The sequence below is a fragment of the Mytilus galloprovincialis genome, chromosome 4 (genome assembly GCF_965363235.1).
Source record: "Mytilus galloprovincialis chromosome 4, xbMytGall1.hap1.1, whole genome shotgun sequence".
NCBI lineage: Eukaryota > Metazoa > Mollusca > Bivalvia > Mytilida > Mytilidae > Mytilus > Mytilus galloprovincialis.
In genome coordinates, this window is record NC_134841.1 from 85,928,840 (window position 1) to 85,950,377 (window position 21,538).

The window sequence follows — 21,538 nt, forward strand, 5'->3', positions numbered from 1 at the left end:
ACTGGGACAATTTACGTGAACGTTTGTCTGTAACAACCACTGTTCATGACGTACCTACGATAGACATTTAAACTGTGGGGTCACCAAAGGTTTCTTAACGCCTTTAATTATAAAATAATTCAAAAATTAATCAGGAATAAACTTTGTGTTTTGATTTATATAATTGATATAAATCAAAATATCGTGTTATTTCTGATTAATTTTTCGAATTACTTTATTTAGGTTTTGAGAACCTTTGGTGACCCCATAGTTTAAGTTTCTTAAAAAAGTACATAGTGAGCATTGGTCGTTACATACAAACGTTCACCTAAATTGTCCCAGTCAATGAATGATTTTAATGTGTCAATCAATGGCCACAGCTACACTGTTTTGAATTTCATACTAGTACACGGATGCCCCACTCGCACTATAATTTTCCATGTTCAGTGACTGAACCGTGAAATTGGGGTCAAAACTTTAATTTGGAATTAAAATTAGAAAGATAATATCATAGGGAACATGTGTATTAAGTTTCAAGTTGATGCGACTTTAACTTCATCAAAAACTACCTTGACCAAAAGCTTTAACCTGAACTTCGCATTATCATTTTCTATGTTCAGTGGACCATGAAATTGGGGTCAAAACTATAATTTGGCATTAAAATTAGAAAGATCATATCATGGGGAACATGTGTACTAAGTTTCAAGTTGATTGGACTTCAACTTCATCAAAAACTACCTTGACCAAAAACTTTAACCTGAAGTGGGACGGACGGACGGACAAACGAACGGAGGCACAGACCAGAAAACAATGCCCCTCTACTATCGTAGGTGTATCGTAGGTGGGGCATAAAAACAAGAATGTGTCCATAGTACACAGATGTCCCACTCACACTATCATTTTCTATGTTTAGTGGACCCTGAAAGTGGGTTAAAAAAATCTGATTTGGCATTTAAATTAGAAAGATCATATCATACATGTAGGTAACAAAAACTTTACCCTGAAGCGGGACAGAAGGACGAACAGACGGATGAACAGACCAGAAAACATAATGCCCCTCTACTATCGTAGGTGGGGCATAAAAACATGAAGAACAAAAACTTTTGTAACTAAATCAAATTTCATACTATTTATATCTATATTTGCCCAAATGACTGCTTTAACTGAAATAAAAATGCATAAATTGTTCCTGAAAATATTTGGAATCTTTTAAGACATTGATCATGAATCATGGTATTAAACAATGTTTAGGTAAAAGTAGTTGTTGTGAAAATTAGGAAATTATATATGTATTCTTCTTTCAAGTAAGACACTGATGAATGTGTATGGTCCCTCAAAAACTTTGTGCAGTGTTGGCAACAGTTAGTCTTCTCAAAGCTATTCACATTTAAAACATTCTCCAATGAACAATTAAAACTATATGTTGTGCTGTCTGCTTCCTTTCAGAGCAGCTCTGAATCCCTCTATATATCATATGTAAAACTTAACTTAAAATATACTGCCATATTTGAAGAGTATGTCAATGCAATGGGTAGTTTTGGAGAACGTACAAACATATATATATATATATGTAGTCGTCAGATAGAGTTTTAGTGTTAGACGATTTTTGAACAGCTTGTTTGAGATAATTCACTTCTACAGGTTTAAATAATTCAGCTTAATTTAAAACTGAACTTAATACTTTCAACAAACATAAATATATTGTAAAAATAAAATGCTGAATCAGAGATATGTTTAATTTTGATACATCAATGTACAATGCAAAGTTTGAAATTCATAAACAACTAGAAACCTTCCTAGTCAAAAGAGCATGACTGAGGAGAATAAGATGAGGCAAAATTAACTAAATGTAAATTGGATGTGCCAATGCTAAAAATTGAGAATGGAAATGGGGAATGTGTCAAGAGACAACAACCCAACCAAAGAGTAGAAAAAAAGCTGAAGGCCACCAATGGGTCTTCAACACAGCAAGAAATTCTTATACTGTTACATTTATACCACTGCTTAGCAAACATCATTCCTTTAACTTTAGTGGTTACCCTTAAACTACCATATTTCAACTCTTAGGTTAAAATACATGTACCGGTATATTGTATTTGTTTCAATACTGTAAAACATGAATGAAAAAGATTGATCATAGACTGAATCAGAAGCATGAATGTTTAGGGAATTTTAATATTTTCTTTTTCAAAATGGAATAGAAATTATTGTGACAAACTTCAGTTTTTATTCTCATAAGGATGAACCCATTTTTTCATATCAGTGATGTTAAAATGAAACTTTTGTTAACTTAAATGACTAAGATAATTGAAAACAATATTTATAAATATGATAACACCTTCAATTTTTTTGAAACAAGCATTTAATGCTGTAATTTCTGAAAGTCGGTTGGTCAATTCCAGTTAAAGAACAAGATAGTTGTGTTTAATTTGTAAAATACAATTCATTACTGGACCAAAAGCAATGATTTCTGTAAATATATACCTACATTTCTCTGTCGGACTCTCTTTGAAATTATGTGTGTAATTTAAAATTCTATTACCACTAATTAAAAAAAAACTTGTTAGTTCGGGTGAATGTCCAATGCAAAATAAAATTGAGAATGGAAATGGCAATTGTGTCAGCGAGACAACAACCGACCAAAAAGTGTAAATAGTTTGAAGGCTACTAACACAGGTAGTCTGAGATAACTCTGACGTCTAACGGCTGTTATGTCAGACAAGCTGGGGCGTCCCGGCCCAAGATTGTCTGGCAAATCAGCCGTTGGACTTCAGAGTAATCTCAGACTACTACACAGGGAGAAAATTCTCCACCCAAGGAGGCAGGCTTCACGTGTGGAGACAGTTTACAAACCTGGAGTTTTATTTGGGTTTTCCTCGTCCTGACTGACAGCAGAAGCATTTTTTTCTTTCAGCCCCTTTTCTAGCTTCTTGCCCATCTTGATCTTGTTTGCTACACTGTTAAAACATAATAATCATGATAAAAGTAATTATGATTTACTGAAAAATGGTACTTCAATGTTTACACATAATATAAATATTTAACAGTTGAGCATGTGCAGCAAATCTCTAACCCATCCCTGCCAACTTAATGAAATACATGATTTTAAACTCTTTATCCTGAATGCACTGTATGATTGTGAAAATGACATGAAAACAGCTTTTTGAGAGTCAGACCAACTAGGAAAATTTTTATCCTCATTTTTAACTTTACTGCAGGACAACCAATCTTAAGACTCAATAAGTAGTCAATCACACTTTCATCTCCTATATGTAATGGTGAAATTGGTGGTACTGTAATTCATGAACAATCAAGTTTCGAGGCGTGTTTCCAGTCTTAAGTTATTCCCTTAGCTTGAATGATAAATAAAACACAGTAAATGAATTTAAAACATGTAAAAAATTAGTCATAAACTGCTACAGTAGAATAAACAAATTGCTTTGATCCATATATAGCTAGAGTAGTACATAGAATCATGGGAGACATATGTTACTTTTTTTTTTTAATTACAAGCTTGGACTATCAACAAAATGTACTTCCAAATCAGAAGTCCTTCTAAGATCAGTACAATGTACATATATATGCAATTAATATGTACATGCATGATAAATCAAAACAGAGACTGATATAATGTGATGTGATGGCTGATTTTAAAATAGGGGCTAGTGAATACCATGGCACTGTAAAATTCTTTTGTCCCATATCATTATTTTGGGGGTCTAGAACATGTGCAAGTCAACTGGCACGCAGTCTGGGATGTGTATGTAACATCTCCTAGGTAAACAATGTAAAACCATTTCTAGGTGACTGGTCTACATTTATGCATACAAGTCGACTAGCACATACATTGTATTTCCAACCCCAAAAACATGTTGTAAACCTGGAGATATAAAGGTAGTGTAACTAGTTGAGTTAGAGAAGGTCTAATCTGGCTCAAAGGGTTTAAGTGCTGCCTTTACATTCTGAAATTGAGGGATTTGAAATCCTGCTGGTACATTGTTGTACCATTCATGAGTGGGGGTATGACCTTTATCGGGACACTGGGATCGGTTGTTTTTAAGCTCTGGATTTCAGGATTGATCCTTTTGGAATCTGGGAATTCTTTTTTCGAATATCTGGATGTCAGGATTTAAATTTCCTTAAATTCGGGACCTCTGGCTACCATATTTTTAAGCCCAGGATTTCAGGATCAGGACCCGTAAAAAAATATTACAGGTGAAAAATTTTCATCGGGAAGCCGCACGTAAGAATATTGCAGGTCTCTTGATGACCATGGCACCGTGAATGAAGGCAGGCATTGTACACCATCGTAAGCCGCCTCTTGACGATGCACGTCCTAAACCTATACCTAGCCAAAACCCCCATCAACCATGGATTTTCACATTGGTGATGCAACATATACTACTGGTACACGAGTGTATGTAGAATATTGCCAGTTGTACAGTAGTGAATCTGTGAGTTGCTTGGATACATGGTACGAAGCCCGTAAAAAAGAAAAGGGGGAAGAGTGTAGTGTAGCCTGGATATAAACAATATAGAACTAGTACTAGTAGAAGTAGTCAAACTACATGTAAGTCTGATGAGTTGAGTAAATGAAAGATCTTTGGCTGAAATGGTTAGAGCACTGACTTTAAATCCAGAGATTGAGGTTGATAATTCAATTGGTTCCATCCATGGATTTTTAAAACAAACATCTAAGTAATGTGCCTGTGATGACAAGTCGGTGATTTTTATTTGAGCTCAAAGTGCCAGTTGAAAGTTTAATGTGTAATGTGGTGATACTATTTACATTGTATTTGACTGAATAAATAAATAAATACTGCTGATCATACAATGTAGATCTCCTAATTAGAGTCTAATACGGCTTTTCAAGCTTGATACCTTGAACTAACATTCGTTTTCAGCTGTTTATCAACCTTGACCGAAGTGCATTATCGGAACTACCTCCGTATAATAAAGTTCTTGCTGAATGTATATATTTAAATCAATTTAAAAATTCTATATTAATGTTATACGGAAAATTTCTTGTATATTACATATCAGTTTGTTGTTTTATTAAATCAATTGTTTTCTTTAACTATCTATGCATATAATTGATACGCGACTGATATCATTGCGCTAACAACTTCCGTTTCTAATGACAACTTTTCCCCGTACAAAAAAGTTAATATTGGCGGGAAAACCAAATAGTTTAGGTTTTTTTTTAATAATTTCCAGGCCATATACACATATATATAACAAATTATACTGGTATGTGTTACCTGTAAAAGGCGAAGAAGACTTACTACTCTGTTAGAACATTTTTAATATCAAGTTTTATTTTTTTTATTTAGACCCCCACTATTTATAATGAATTTAATTATTGACTGATCTTGACTGAATGATGGCAATGATGGTTATAACTTACTTTTAAATATATTTTATTCTCTAAATATACAATTGGTTTGGACACAAGTTATAACAACTTAAAATTATCCACTCCAAATAAGTACAATATTCAAAATTTCAAGATGACAGCAATTATATAATTCCAGTACAATATGAAAAACATATACAATAAATATCACTGGGGTAAATGTGATCTCCGTAACTGCAGTTACGTATATCCAAAGATGGCGGACGATGTTTCTGGTCAATTTTTCTTTTGTCAATTCTGTAATAATTCTGTATTATTCTTCGGTATTTCGTGTCTTATTTAAAGTATTACTAAATTTGAAACTGGAATACTATGTTTTTTTTCATAATTCAACGGCTAAATGGAGAAAACAGCCATCTAAAATATCGTGATGATATGGGTAACTGAAGTTGATAAGTTGTCAATTATACATAACTGCAAATATTGATATCCGTAACTGAATTATTAAAGAATTGACAAAAGAAATATTGACCAGAAACATCGTCCGCCATCTTTGGATATATGGCTCAATATCTTTAATTGTTTTTACATAGGCGGTAATGGTAACGTTTTTTCCTGTAGCTCAGTCCATATCGTAAACTTGGATATGTATGATAGCTCGTTTCGAAGCTGTGACATTTTCACATATGTGGTTAAATTTTCGGGGTACGAAGTGAGATTACTTTTTCCGTAAATTAGCAAACCCCGAACATCCTTTTGTGATGCGGCTCCTTGTGGTAAAATATCCCCTTTTTAACACAATAAGTTCTTTGAAAATTTAATACTTTGAACACATTCAATAGCTCCATAGTTTTTACACATTTATTCTATGTTCCTCTACTTTCCTAATCACCACAAATAATTAAGTTCAGTCATTTGTTAAAAATAGAAACATGTCCAAATTCACTACACAGAGATTTTTCTTTACACGTGACTTTTGAGTTCCTCATTTCGAGGCGCATTAGGGATGTTGTCCCATATACGTAAGTACTAACCGAAGTTACGGAGATCACATTTACCCCAGTGAATATATTATGTTTTAAAACAGTAACAGTTGGATACGAGTACACTTTAAGATACAGCAAAATTAATCAAATATATATAGTCTTTTTGTATGGCGTATATAACTATGTACATTTCTGAAAGGGATTGTGTCACCAAGGATTTGTATAGTTAACCTTGGTGTCACGTTTGTTCGTCTGCTCCAAATAAAATATGTTCTATGGAAATAGCAAGTGTTGAATTTTTTCAAAGAGCTGATTTTTAAAATTTCTGCAGAGTGGACATATTCAATGAAAAAAAAGAGTCGAATCTTCTAATGGACACCCACATTCACGACTTGGGTCATTTACTAAAGGGTTATAGAGTCATGCAGTGACAGGACGCACAAAATATCTAAAAGTGATGAGCTTGCAAAATTTTTTTTTATTCGTTTTTTTACCTATAAAAATACATACAGAGAAAACCGTAGAAACGTATCTTTTTAATTTTTACAATGCAGAATGATTATAACAAACGTTTTCTGACCTGGTAAGACCTAAACATGACTATAATGATTCTATAATCTTGTTCAGGACGGGATGAAAATAAATGAATACCCAGCAACACTAGATACAGCTATTACAGAAAATAATTGAGTACAAAATTAAAAAAAAAAAAATTCAGCGTGACGAAAAAAAAAATATGGGAGCATAAGATCACGAAAATGAATATTCCGTTAAAAAACAACTCTTTCTGCTCTCCAGTCTCAGAATATCAAATGAAGAAGACTTCAATTATAGTTCTTTCGATCAATAAGTAGTTTTAAATTATACATTTTTAAAAAATCTTTTTCGGCATAATAGGAACACCATGATGGCATCATGCTGCTTGGTGCATAATATCTGAAGAATTTGGAAGATAACGTTTTTATTAGTTGAAAAATTAAATGGACTATATAATTTAACGTTGTGGTCCTCGAAATCAGGAACTATCTTACTATAGTCCATTCACGGGGGGGGGGGGGTGGGGGGGGTAACTTCGATATTTTTTTGGTAGGGGTGTGCCATTTTTGCCTCAAAAAACGTACCCATTTTAATATAACATTCACTGAAATTCAGTACCTATAGTTATATAAATATTTAAGAAAGAATGACCTATACTTATATACAATATTTAAGAAAGAATGACCTATACTTATATACAATATTTAAAATATGACCATGCTTTAATAAGCACTAACTCATCATCACACATAATTCATAAATATACCAGCTACCCTTAATTATTTATATATGATTGAAGAGACAAATTTATGGGGTTCATTTGGGATCTTGTTTGAAAGGTGAACTTTCAAATGAATTGATTTAATTTAATATATTAATAATTGACCATTAATAATGTAAGGTTCTCAATAGCATATTTATATATGATATGTAGATCATACCCCAAATCAATACACAGTTATCAAACGTAAATGCATTTTAATATAGGATGTCATTAAAAAGGAGGGTCATTTTTATATAAAATCTCGCAAAATTATGATTCATATTTTTGGCACATCCCCGTATGTATATACCCAATAATAGGAAGTTACCCCCCCCCCCCCCGAGTCCATTAGATACGTTCTTTGGCACGATTGTTCTGTTAAAGTTTTTAACACGACAATGCAGTGATGTTTTAGTGACAGTTCATCTGTAATGGTCAAAATTCCACCAGATGTCGTATCAACAACAAAAATTAATTAAAAAGACAAGTCAAACATACTTGTGGTCTTTTCTTGTTTTATTTGCATTTAGTGATACACGGATATAATTTATACATACTCTCGTGGCGTGTCATGGAATTTAGTAGAGGTATAAGAGTTCCTAGGTTCCCTGTGTAAACACCATAGCTATGTTTTGTTTATAGGATATAAAGTACCTATTAATTATACGTGCTTTTAAAAAGTGAAAAGTTGACCTTATCGAGATCGCATTACAGAACTGACAACTGTGACTTAAAACGATAAAAGTTTTTCAGAACGGTATATTTATATTTTTTTTTAAATTTGATGACATTTGTATTTTCAAGACAAGATCACTGCATAATAGAATTTCAAATATATAATTCAAATACTGTTATTTATTATTTTTGTTTTTTTTTAAACTGAGAAAAAAGGGGGAGGTGCTATTCAGTTTCAATGGCGAAAATGACCACGTTAATAAAAGTGGGGCAGGGCGTTTTGAGAACTTTGACAAAACAATAAATATCCCGTCATAGTTTGAATTAGGCCATAAAATATTTTTTTCAATTTTTAAAGAATGACAGTGGAAGAAAATAATACAACGTGTCGGTTGATTAAACGATTTTAAGATCATAAAATTTTATTTTCATTTAATTACTTTTAAATAACATTAAAGCAAGCAATAACTTTCCAATGTAAACCAGTTTTAGTTAAACAAATGTATAGAATATATTTGTCGCACACAATTCCTATATCCTGTAACAAATGTACGAGGGTTTGGATGATGGTTCTTTGTTTCTGTATTCTATTATTTCTAGGTCATTTTCTCTTTTCTATATACTTTTAATCCATTATTCTCTAATTATTCTTCATTCTTTATATTTTTAACACATTTAACTCTCTATAATTTGTGCTTTTGTTCCCTTTTCTCTATACTCTAAACCCCCACCCACACCCCATAAGAGTGCATGCAATTCAATTTATCATATCATTTAAGTCACATCTCTCATGCAATAAAACACACAAACCGCTACAGTCAAATTTACACACGACTGACGATTTATCCTAGAACGTATACATATAAGTCCGAAAAACATGAATTCGAATCAATCCGTTGCAAAAGCAAAACACGATCGTTGCGAAAACAAAAACGGAGTTTGAAATCCGAAGGAAATGGCATTTCTTATCTGCTGTAGCAATGTAATGCTGTTGACCTCCAAATTAGAATAAAATAATAGTCCGATTTCTTTTTTAATTTCCCTTACTCGGATAACAATTCTTTCAATCGTTTTAATAATTTTGCCCTGTCACTTTTCCAGAATGAATCCTGGGAACAGTATATCTAACATTATATATGTTCCTGATGAATCTTACAAAAAGTGAAACATTTATGATTTGACGTTGTTCCATTTTTATATTATAAAGCCGTCAAGTTATTCCAAATACCGTCAACAATGGATTTTATGCTCGTACGTGTGGAGGAGACAAATTGCTGGACAAGATAACAAAAATACCCCCCCCCCCCCCCCCCCAAAAAAAAACAATCATTGAAATACCAAAAATATCATAAATAGGCGAATTCCCATCATAACCTATATCGTTTCCCACGCAACAAGTTCAAATATGTACTGACTTATGATACCATACATCTTCCTATGTAAGATCCCTAGATTTTTGGTTACTATTTTTTTTTTTTTTTTTTTTTGATAATTTATCTTTTTTAAAATACAATTTTAAGACTTACCGAGTAATCATGCTTCGTTTCCATGCTGATTGACTAGCCTGAGATTCCTCCATGATTTCAGATTATCCAAATTGTTTTTAGAAAAAATGAAGTCAATGTCAACATTTAAAGTTTGTTTTTAACGGGATTTGTGAATTAATGAATCACGTATGATCTGTCACAAACTTCATTCCCTATCGTTTTCATCGATTATTCGCTGTTATTTCTTAAGTAAATAGGTTTATAATGTAGATGGCGATAACCCAGAAGGATTTCATATCAATTTCACGGATTTTGCTTTGTAAATTTAAATAAAAATTAATGTAGCTAATATAGAAAATGAAATTTATGTGTAACTTATATGCGTTAATTAAATAAAAGTTAGAATATTATAGTTCCATATTTATGCACCATTACATGCAGGAAAAGTTTTTCTTTACTAATATTAATTAAGGCAATGAAGATATCGAAAGCGTTTCTATGAAATACATATAGATTTGTGAATTAGCGATTTCTGTAAGATCAAGGCAGGTTGGATATTAATTTATTATCCTTCTTTTTTTGCCTCGAATGTTACCATTGTTTTTGGAAGATTTAACCTAACATTTTTCTTCCCATTTAACTTTTTAATAAGAATGTACAGACATTTTCTTAAAAACTTGCAAACTAAATATAGATATTAAATTTGCATGAATTTCGATTAAAGTAAAGATTCTATTTAAAAGGGGATATGTTCAAGGTGTATAACGAGCTTTTTCCACACAAAAAAAAACCCACTTAATAAAAAATGCAATCATCATATTGCACGAAAGTAACTCTTTCCATCCGGTTATATCATTGTATCATATTGTAGTGTTCATCCGACATAATACACATGTAATGATTTATTAAAAAAAAAAATAAAAAAAATACGCCAATCGCGGTGAAACCGTTAACACAGTGAGGCGTCTGGTTTGCTGTGTGGGATGATTAAATTCGCAGCAACACATGTCCAATCAGAATTAGGACATTTAATCTAAATTCCCTCTTTTCATCCAGGTTGACCACTATTAAAGAAACTACCTTTTGTATTTATTGTTAACTTGTTCTCGTCCTTAATATGTATATATATGCAATATTTGCCACTGTACGTTTATGAAACAACAATCAATCATCAACCTAGTATATGTACAATTTGGAAATTAGTATGGCGTTCATTATCACTGGACTAGTATATATTTGTTTAGGGGCCAGCTGAAGGATGCCTCCGGGTGCGGGAATTTCTCGCTACATTGAAGACCTGTTGGTGACCCTCTGCTGTTGTTTTTTATTTGGTCGGGTTGTTGTCTCTTTGACACATTCCCCATTTCCATTCTCAATTTTATCCTAACATATATTTCACAATTTTGTTCAATTGTATATGTAGCATAGAACGAGCTATTGGAAGTAAACGCCCAACCACATACTACTCAGTGCAAATTTAAAACATCAACAATATTGAAGTCATTATTCGTCCATAATCCTCAATCAAACGTAAGGGAATAATTGTGGGATATGAAGCCTCCTTATTTGAATCCGGTTTTAATTGCAGGGGCTGGGAAGGTATCACCGGTTTGATAACATTTGCATGAAATTTTGCGAGTTTTGATGTTGGTCCCAATTGGACAAATCGCAAGTTTCTAAATTTAAAAAAGACGGTCAACAACCTGATACAGTAGCCTATTTAGTATCCTGGACCAAAGTTGTCTTGAAAAATTGACGTGTTGCGTTTCTATAGGCATTCAGTATATATGACGGGTTTTGAGTATAGGCAGTTGCGTGCATTCTAACCTAAGCTTATATTTCCTTTTAAGCAAAGGGTGATCTGATGTTTGTCAATGACTAAAATACAATTCAAAAATATTATCAACGCACGCTACAAGGATTGATCATGGCATTTTAATTGGTTATAGTTTCGGAAACGATGATCTTTGAAAATGTTAACAGACCAACAGACGACAGAGATGGACGCAGAGTTGGTTTGGAAAGATGAGCTATAAAATCAAAACAACAATTGAAAATAATATAAAAACAAATGATGGTTTAGCACCAATGTTGAATTGAAGAAAAAACACATTAACTAACATTTAAAAAAAACCAACTTGATTGTAGTCGATTCGAAACAGAAGAAAACTTGGCGGCGAGGCTAGCTATTCTTACCATTTCTTGAGCTGGTACAAATAAAATGTGTGATCTTCCGACACTATATCTAAAGTATATTTTGTTCAAACATGTACATTATGTTTACCAAGTATTTTTATGATATAAAATGCAACAACCTTATGCAAGTGAGTCTCATTGGGGTCTAAGCGTGACACGGGATATCATTGCCGATTTTTTGTAAGCGTGACACGTGAAATTAAAATGATTAATTGTGCCGTGAAAACGGGAAATGAAGTCTAGCGGGACACGGGAAATTACAAAATAATGAGAATTGATTTCTACATATGTAGTGAAAAATAGGAATACGGGAATCTGACAAAACAATTAGCGGGATTCGGGATCAGAACCCCCCAATGAGACCCCATGCAACTGTATATACTTTTTAGACACGTGGACACTTATACGCCGTGAAATACCAAAGCTATAGATTTTGAATACATATATTAACTAACCTGTTAAACGTTGCTCTGCTTGTCGACATTACTTCGTATTTAAAATTTACATACATGCATTCACTCAGATATATATGCATTCAAGTTATTTTACTTTAAGTCAGAAGCGATTACTGGACTGAGGGTTATCGATCAAAAGATCGCTCATTACATGAAGTGTATCAGGCCTTTACATATTTCTGAAGCTTGTATGATCTTTTGTTGATAGACTTGACTTAACCTAATCCTTTTAATCTGACACCCTTTTAACGCCATGCATTGATCTTTTAATGCACATTCTGACACGTGAATATTGAAATGCCTTAAATTCAAACAAAAGTAGTGTTTCGAATATTGTGAACATGCACAAACTACGAAAAACATTGATATTTTGTTAACCTTTTTCAAAATGGATGCTTATTGTATTATACAAAACGTATTGTATTTCATTTTACACTTCCCTATAAGTTTGAATTTGGTTTTATTTTTTCTCAGGCGAATCAACACAAAGGAGGTTCATACTTGATGGAGAAAATAATGGTAGAAAACTCTGTAGGAAAAATCCTTATTTTCTAGTTTAATTTAATTTTGTTCTTGTTTTCACAGTTATAGCCTATGTGACATGTCGAGCTGGTCAAACTAATAAGAACGTCTTGAAAGGCTAATGTGTTATACAGTCAGTAGTTTATTATGGAACGCCATGATTGGGTCAGCATTATATGCAGTGCTCACACCATTACATGCAGATGTCACACCATTAAATGCAGTGCTCACAACATTATATGCAGTGCTCACAATATTATATGAAGTGCTCACAATATTATACGCAGTGGTCCAAACATTTAATTTATATGCAGTGATCACAACATTTATTTATATGAAGTGGTCACAACATTATTCGTTTTTTGCTGATGAAGGTGATGATCAGTGATGGTGATTATGATGATTGGTGTATGTGATGGTGGTGGTTCATTCGGTAAACTTCGGAATTTTTTTATCGGAAATTACCGAATACAGTCATAATTGATAGTGTCCCGCAAACAAATTGAAACAGTTGTTGAAGTCAAGTTATGAGGGTTTGGATGGGTTTGAATGATTAAAGAATAATGCCCTTAAAAAATGAAGATTAGAGAATAACGGGCAAAAAAATGAAGGTTAGAGAAAAAAGGGGTTAATTTTTTGAAGATTAGAGAAAAAAGGGGTGAAAATTAAATGTTTACAGAATAACAGAAAAAAATTGTATATATGATATATGCCTCGCGTTCATTTCCTTCTGAAGAACATTAGCAAGGTGTCACTTTATAGTCAGTACTCAGTTTAAAAAAAGCTTAATTACCTTTTAAATGAAATAGTTAGCTTTCTACAACACCTAAGTGCCATATTACGCTAGCTTATATATGTCATGATAGAGTCATTATTGGCATCGATTTTCAGAATTTGGCATTTTTACATGAGTACGTATCTAACAGATATGGAAAATGCAGTTTAAAGCATTTCATTGTAGGTGTTTAACACAGGCACTTGTCTCAGAATTTCCCCGCCCCTATATACCTTAATATAACACAAGCCACGTTACTTAACTATTTTTTTTGAAAAATGACACACAGTGCCGAATTCCCGTTATTTTTCGATTTCTCGATCAAACCTACTTAAATTTATTATGCCGTAAATTTAAATTGATTCAGCTCCGAATTGATAAACGTAAAACATTCTAAACGAGAAAACTAGCGGCCTGATTTATGTACAACAAACGAACGAAAAACGAACATGTAACACATTAACAAACGACCACTTAAATACAGGCTCCTCCTGACACATATATACAGAATGTGGCGGGTTTTAACATGTTAGCGGGATCTCAACCCTCCCTCTAACCTGGGACAGTGGTGTAACAGAACAACATAAGAACGAACTATACAAATCAGTTGAAAAAGGCTCTATTTCGAATAACATCGCTGACCAACATTAATAATAAACAGCTGCGCCATGAGCGCACGATACACCCGTCGTCTTGTGTACAATAATAATAAATAGTTTCCGGGATACAGCATGACATGTGAAAACCCACCTTTTTTTAACAAAAAACTCAATAACTCTAAAACAAAATTTTAAATCATCACCAAAAAGAATACAGATCTTAAGATAAATATAACTAAGAAGCGTGTAAAGTTTTAAGCAATAATCATAAATTTGTTTTTGAGATACAGCGCGACATGTGAACTCCCCCCTATTTTTTTTTTTACAAAAAACTCAATATTTCTAAAATAAAATTTTGAATAAAAACCAAAAGGTATACAGATCTTTAGATTAATATAACTAAGAAATGTGTAAAGTTTTAAGTAATAATTATAAATCGTTTTTGCGATACGGAGCGACATGTAAATACCCCATCCCCCTTTTTTACAAAATACTCAATAACTCAAAAATAAATTTTTGAATCATCACCAAAAATTATTCAGATCTTAAGATTAATATAACTAAGAAGTGCGTAAAGTTTTAAGCAGTTATCATAAATCGTTTTTGAGATACGGCGCGACATGTAAAAAAAACCACACCCCTGTTTTAGTTACAAAGTACCGTAACTCAAAAAGTTATAATCTTATTTTCACCAAAAAATATACAGATCGTTTGACCATCATACGGAACAACCATATTAAGTTTCATGAAATTTGGAAGAGTCGTTCTCAATTTACGGTGCGACATGTTTACGCCGGACAGACAGACGGACCGACGCCGGACATTTGTATACCACAATACGTCCCATCAAAATTCTATAAAAAAGATTTAAAAAATGCAATGAACAGTATACTTCTAAGATATTTGGTTCTCCTTGCAAAATACTGGTTCATAACATATCTTAATTGCAGTCCCGAGTAATCTGATTCAGAAGATATTTATTGAGAGTTAAATGATCAGAAATGCACAATTATATATGTGTATAAATCTATATGTTTTAATACGACTGCAAAAAAAATTTATAAAAATATTGGTCGTATATTGCTATCACGTTGTCGTCGTCGTCGTCAGCGTCACTGAAGACAAGGATTTGTATAGTAAGAAGTCTTACGATAAACCGTGAGATTCCAATCCTTCTTACTATACAAATCCTTGCTGAAGACTGATGGTTTCCGGATAATAACGTTTGTATAAGTAAATAGAAATCAATTAAAATTTAACACAAGGTTTATAACCACTACAGAAAAGTTTGGATTGATTTTTGGGGTTATGATCTCAACTGTTTAGGAATTAGTGGCCAAAACGGAGGTCCAAATAAACATTTTTGTTGACATTAACTTGTGTTTACAGATGTTTGCTTGCCATGTTTTGGTTTTTTGGGTAGATTTTCGAAGTCCTTTGGTTTTATCCATTTGAATGCCTTAAAAAAATTGCCCCCATTTTTCTTTTTATAAATCTTTTACATTTATAATTGTAATCCATTTGAAAAAAGTCTTATAACAAGCAAAAAAGAGAGAAAAACAAGGGTTTCTTGGTTAATAGCCAATTAAGACAATTTGAAACCATTGTAAGGAAGGTAATCCAAATATATTGAGGTAATCCAAACATAATGTTTGATTACTTCCCTTACACTGCTTTAAAATTATGTGTAGAGAAAAAATTTTCTCCAATCAGATATCAGAAATTAAAAAGAAAATTTCTTCATATACTTTTTTTTGGGTCAAAAAAGTGTGGGATACATTTTTCTTTTCTTTTTCGTGTTGGGGTCAATATGCAACAGCGTAGTGTATTGCAAAAAATCAACAACAACAAAAAGGGGGGGGGGGGATAACCTTTGTAATTTTTGGACGGGATGGGGCAATTCGCAAAAAATTAAGTATAAATTCAAATCATAAAACCAATTTTAAGTTCTTTGACTACAGTTATAAACTTATTCTGTGTCAAAAACCTATTATGTGTCAAATATTTAATTACATTCAAAATTCAGACCTGTATCAAGCGTGAATAGTGTGTCCATTTCTGTCCCAACGGTTCAAGGGTTAACCTCTGCGGTCATATCAAGCTGCGTTCGGCGAAGTATATACATATTAAGTTGTGAATATGATGAAACTGAAAAACTCTATACCCGGCGAACAGTTTATCGAATATATCATCATTTCAGGGAAAAGAACACGATAACTTAACCAAGGGGCGGATCCAGGGCTTAAGAAAAGTAGAAAATCCCAGGGCAGTGTCCGTAATCAAAGGTGAAAAAATGCCGAGCACACATGAACCCACGTCTGAATTCGCATGCATGCATTATGCATTAGTCGATGAAACACACACATTACTAAATCAATATATTTAGCATACCTATCTAAAACTGCTGTACGTAAAGCGGTCTTCATGACTTTTTCCATTTTCTAGACTTCTTGACGTTGAAATGACGTCACAAAGAATGACGTCATCAGATTTCCAAATGGTCACGAGTATAACCTACGAAGGTTATATATGATATATATATATATATATATATATATATATATATCTCAGTAGCATAGGTTCGAATCCCGGCGAGGGACGAACAAAAGAATTGCGTAAGCAAATTAACAGATCTAACTTTGTTGGGTTGATGTTTAGACGAGTTAATTGTATATATATAGATATATATATATAATTGCGAAAGCAAATTTACAGATCTAACATTGTTGGATTGATGTTTAGACGAGTTATATATATATTATTCTGAAAACAGCGACTGGTTGGGACTATATGGTTTCAACGCAGGGCCGGATCCAGCCAAACATGTACAACGTTGAAGAGAATTATTGATGACCCAAAATTTTAAAATTCAGTTGTGCCAAATACGGCTCAGGTAATCTATGCCTGGGATGAGAAAATCCTTAGTATTTCAAATAGAATGAAATTCAAAACAGTGTGGCTGTGGCCATTGATTGACACATTAAATTCATCCAATGACTGGTACAATTTAGGTGAACGTTTGTATGTAACGACCACTGCTCACTATGTACTTTTTAAAGACACTTAAACTTGAACAAATTTATTTACTTTTTCAACGCTCTAAATAAAATTAGTTTGTTTTCAAAAATTAACACTAGATATGTAAGGTATGGAGGAAATATGCATTCAGAATATTTTTTGTTATCATTTGCTTAACCACAAATTTTTTTTCATCAAATTGGGGATCAGAATGTTATTTTAGAAGAAGAAAAAATGTGTGTTAAAAAACTACAATTTGCCATATAATGGTGCACGTTTCACAGTAAATATTTATTTACAAGCTATTGCAATATAAATAGACAGATTAAATGAAAACAAATATTACAATCAATGCTAACGTATTCCCCAACAAATCATTATTGGATTTCTATTATTGATAGTCTTAATACATTTTAACGTGGCGCATGTATGTATGAATGAACACGTATGATACATATGACCGCTTGGTGATGTGTCTGATGCTTCACCGCTTGAGCCTAATTTTTTTTTTTCGGAATCTATCGCTTACAGGTAATGCCTATTGAATCACGGAAACCGAGATTTTATTTCTAGAATATAATATTGTTTATTAAACATGAATATAAAAAGAGGGAAGCTGCTGTCTGGTTCTTTCGTCATTATCACTAACAAGAATCATGGCGCGGTGATTATCGTTTCTTTCAACAGGACAGATACATTTAGCGCATTCTAAGCTCTAAGCACAAAATCCGAGTTAGCCAAACTCTCGAACTTTTTTGAACTATCAATACATCGGGCAAAGAGTACTTTACAACACTTTTCCGGAATCTTTAAGGTATATAATAATAGACTGCTATGTTTTCTTACTAACTTTTCAAATCAAATTTTATTATAAAGTTTGAGACACTATTTATTGTGAACATAATACATGTGAACATTACAAAAACTGGTTAAGTGGCATTTATGGACCAAATAGTTTTACGACTTTACTATTTTGTTGTAACAAGAGCTACAGTTTGATGAAATGCATCCTTGTGGATCGGTCAATATTTTTAAAATTTTAAAATAATTGTTAAAAAAAAAGGTCAAGAATCATTTTCAGAGTTCTCAGTGAAAATGAACGCCTTCACTTTTTTAACGCCATGTCAAAAAATTGTTAATACAAGCTTTGACCGATTTACTATTTCAATAACTGGGAAATACACGACCAAAGAGTTAAAATATTTCATGAACAAAATTATAATCAGAAAATAAATCTTACCTCTGAAAGGACGTTTTGGGGTTTGCCATTCCCTTCATGACTGAATGATTCTAGTGTATTCTCATACTAAACGAAAGATTTATTTTAATTTTCACTATGTTATTTTTGAAATAGAACACTGTCTATTATTATCTATCTCTTGGCTGCCAATTATAATCTTCTCATGTCAAATCAGAATTGACAGCTGTTAAATCAGGATAGACGGACATAAAAGCCAAGTATTTGCGTTTTCTTCGATATTTCTTATTTTTGGCTATTATTTCTGTCACTGTGGTATCACAAGCTAGAACAGTTACTATATAAATATATATCAGATCTTCTCGAACATCGTTAAGTCTATTTTCCATGCACTTTTTATAAACTAATATGTATATATAGGTATATAATGTAATCGTCCTTATAAAATCTTCTACTTATGATATTTAAAGATTTAAAATTAAAATCATCAATTACAACTAATCATCTCAACAAAAATGTTTAAAATCCATCTTGTTAAAATGCTATATGTACTTCAGTTCCTTAGCTGCTCACGACGGTTATGAAATGAACAATTTTAGATTTATAACTAGAAATAATGTTGAGCCCATTCAAAGCATACGTATTTCAATTTATGAATGTTAAATAAATGTATTACACTTTTAAGTGCATGAACTGAATTTCTGTATCCAGAATCTTTTGTAATATTGTATAATTAGAACTTGCTCACATCCAATAAACTTCCTTCGATACACTAATAACACTTTTTCTTGACAATATTATTATATTGTTTAAAATTTAAGTTCATATTAATTATAGATATATTCCTTCAAGTGATATGTCACAAGGATCATTGGGAAAGAAATGAATCTCACTAGAGAATTGTTGGAATTTATTGAAATTCATAGATTTTTCTTTAGGCTACTACCGTTTGATGATGTCGGTCTTATAAAAGAAAAAAATCGCAATGTATACAATCTTGCTCATCAATAAAAGTCCACTAGACAATCGCCTTCCTAGAAATGCTTTCTATCGTTTGAAAATAAAATCGTCTCTCCTAACTATCCATCCGTGTGTGAAGTGGAGTTTTGATTTTTATGTAAGTTTTGATATTGATATAGCAAATCATATTCGGTCTATGAAATATAGTTCGACAGATGTAACAATTAATGAATAATACGCCCGGAAGGCCAATGAAACACTGACCAGATTATTTGTTAATTTGGTCAAACTAAAAACAATTTCATAACATTTTGACAAATCAGTAAAATGTGTCTCTTGATGAATTAAGCAACATCAATATTTTTAAAACATTTGTTTGAAAAGATTAAATTAACTTAATTTAAAACTGTAATACAATGTAAACAGTGATTTACTATAGCACGCAGCGAAAACAATATATAAAGAGAAACACAGTTCAATTTTGGGGTAAATTGAATTTATATAATACCTGAATTGAAAATAAACAATGTCAGCATTTTAAAGCTACTTATCCAATTGCAGCGTTTCGTGCAGTTTGCATGCAGGACTTTAATAACAGTGATTGAAATATGAAAACAAGAAGATGTCATTTGGCTGCCAGTGTCACAACTATACAAAAGAGACGAAACGACGAAGATGTAAGCAAATGACGGCCTTCAGACATTGATAAAATATAAAATAATTGAAACAAAACAAAAAAACAAAGACCCAAGTATATATTATGTATATATACAACAATAATGAAAAACAAGCATGCCGGTTTAACCCCGTAACATTATTTAGTGTGCCTGTCCTTAGAAAGGAATCTGTAATTTAATAAGTGGTTGTCGTTTGTTGCTGTATGTAAAACATTTGTTTTTCGTTAATTGTTTTGTACATAAATCTGGCCGCTAGTTATCTCTTTTTGAGCTGTTTTACATATGTCATTTCGGTGCCTTTCGTCAGTACCGAAGTACTAACACTAAACTGATGATCCCATGGGTACTAACTACTAAACTGATGATCCCATGGATTCTAACACTAAACTGATGATCCCATGAATACTAACTACTAAACTGATGATCCCATGGAAACTAACTACTAAACTGATGATCCCATGGTTACTAACTACTAAACTGATGATCCCATGGATTCTAACTACTAAACTGATGATCCCATGGATACTAACTACTAAACTGATGATCCCATGGATACTAACTACTAAACTGATGATCCCATGGATTCTAACACTAAACTAATGATCACATGGATACTAACTACTAAACTAATGATCCCATGGTTACTAACTACTAAACTGATGATCCCATGGATACTAACTACTAAACTGATGATCCCATGGATACTAACTACTAAACTGATGATCCCATGGATTCTAACACTAAACTGATGATCCCATGGATTCTAACACTAAACTGATGATCACATGGATACTAACTACTAAACTGATGATCCCATGGATACTAACTACTAAACTGATGATCCCATGGGTACTAACTACTAAACTAATGATCCCATGGTTACTAACTACTAAACTGATGATCCCATGGATACTAACTACTAAACTGATGATCCCATGGATTCTAACACTAAACGGATGATCCCATGGATTCTAACACTAAACTGATGATCCCATGGTTACTAACTACTAAACTGATGATCCCATGGATACTAACTACTAAACTGATGATCCCATGGATACTAACTACTAAACTGATGATCCCATGGATTCTAACACTAAACTGATGATCCCATGGATTCTAACACTAAACTGATGATCACATGGATACTAACTACTAAACTGATGATCCCATGGATACTAACTACTAAACTGATGATCCCATGGGTACTAACTACTAAACTGATGATCCCATGGGTACTAACTACTAAACTGATGATCCCATGGGTACTTATATTTTACTAGCACTGGTATCGATCCAGTGCTAGTAGTAACAATATTGAATATTGATTTTCTCGCTTAAAGACCCATTGGTGG

The 21,538-nt window shown here is 32.6% G+C and overlaps 1 protein-coding gene across 17 annotated transcripts in view; it reads right to left on the reverse strand.

Annotated features, from left to right (window-relative positions):
* LOC143073245 (leucine-rich repeat-containing protein 71-like) overlaps positions 1-21,538 on the reverse strand; it is a 54,652-nt gene that overhangs the window by 24,389 nt on the left and 8,725 nt on the right. For 8 of the 17 annotated variants that reach the window (XM_076248641.1, XM_076248634.1, XM_076248643.1 and 5 more), the window contains exon 2: positions 2,833-2,936. In XM_076248641.1, the coding sequence (XP_076104756.1) occupies positions 2,833-2,936 (104 nt within the window). Of the gene's footprint in view, positions 1-2,832; positions 2,937-4,768; positions 4,959-9,822; positions 9,970-12,434; positions 12,479-16,721; positions 16,784-18,588; positions 18,937-21,538 lie in introns of those variants that run through there. The other 9 variants (XM_076248639.1, XM_076248637.1, XM_076248633.1 and 6 more) reach the window with 9 other exon arrangements.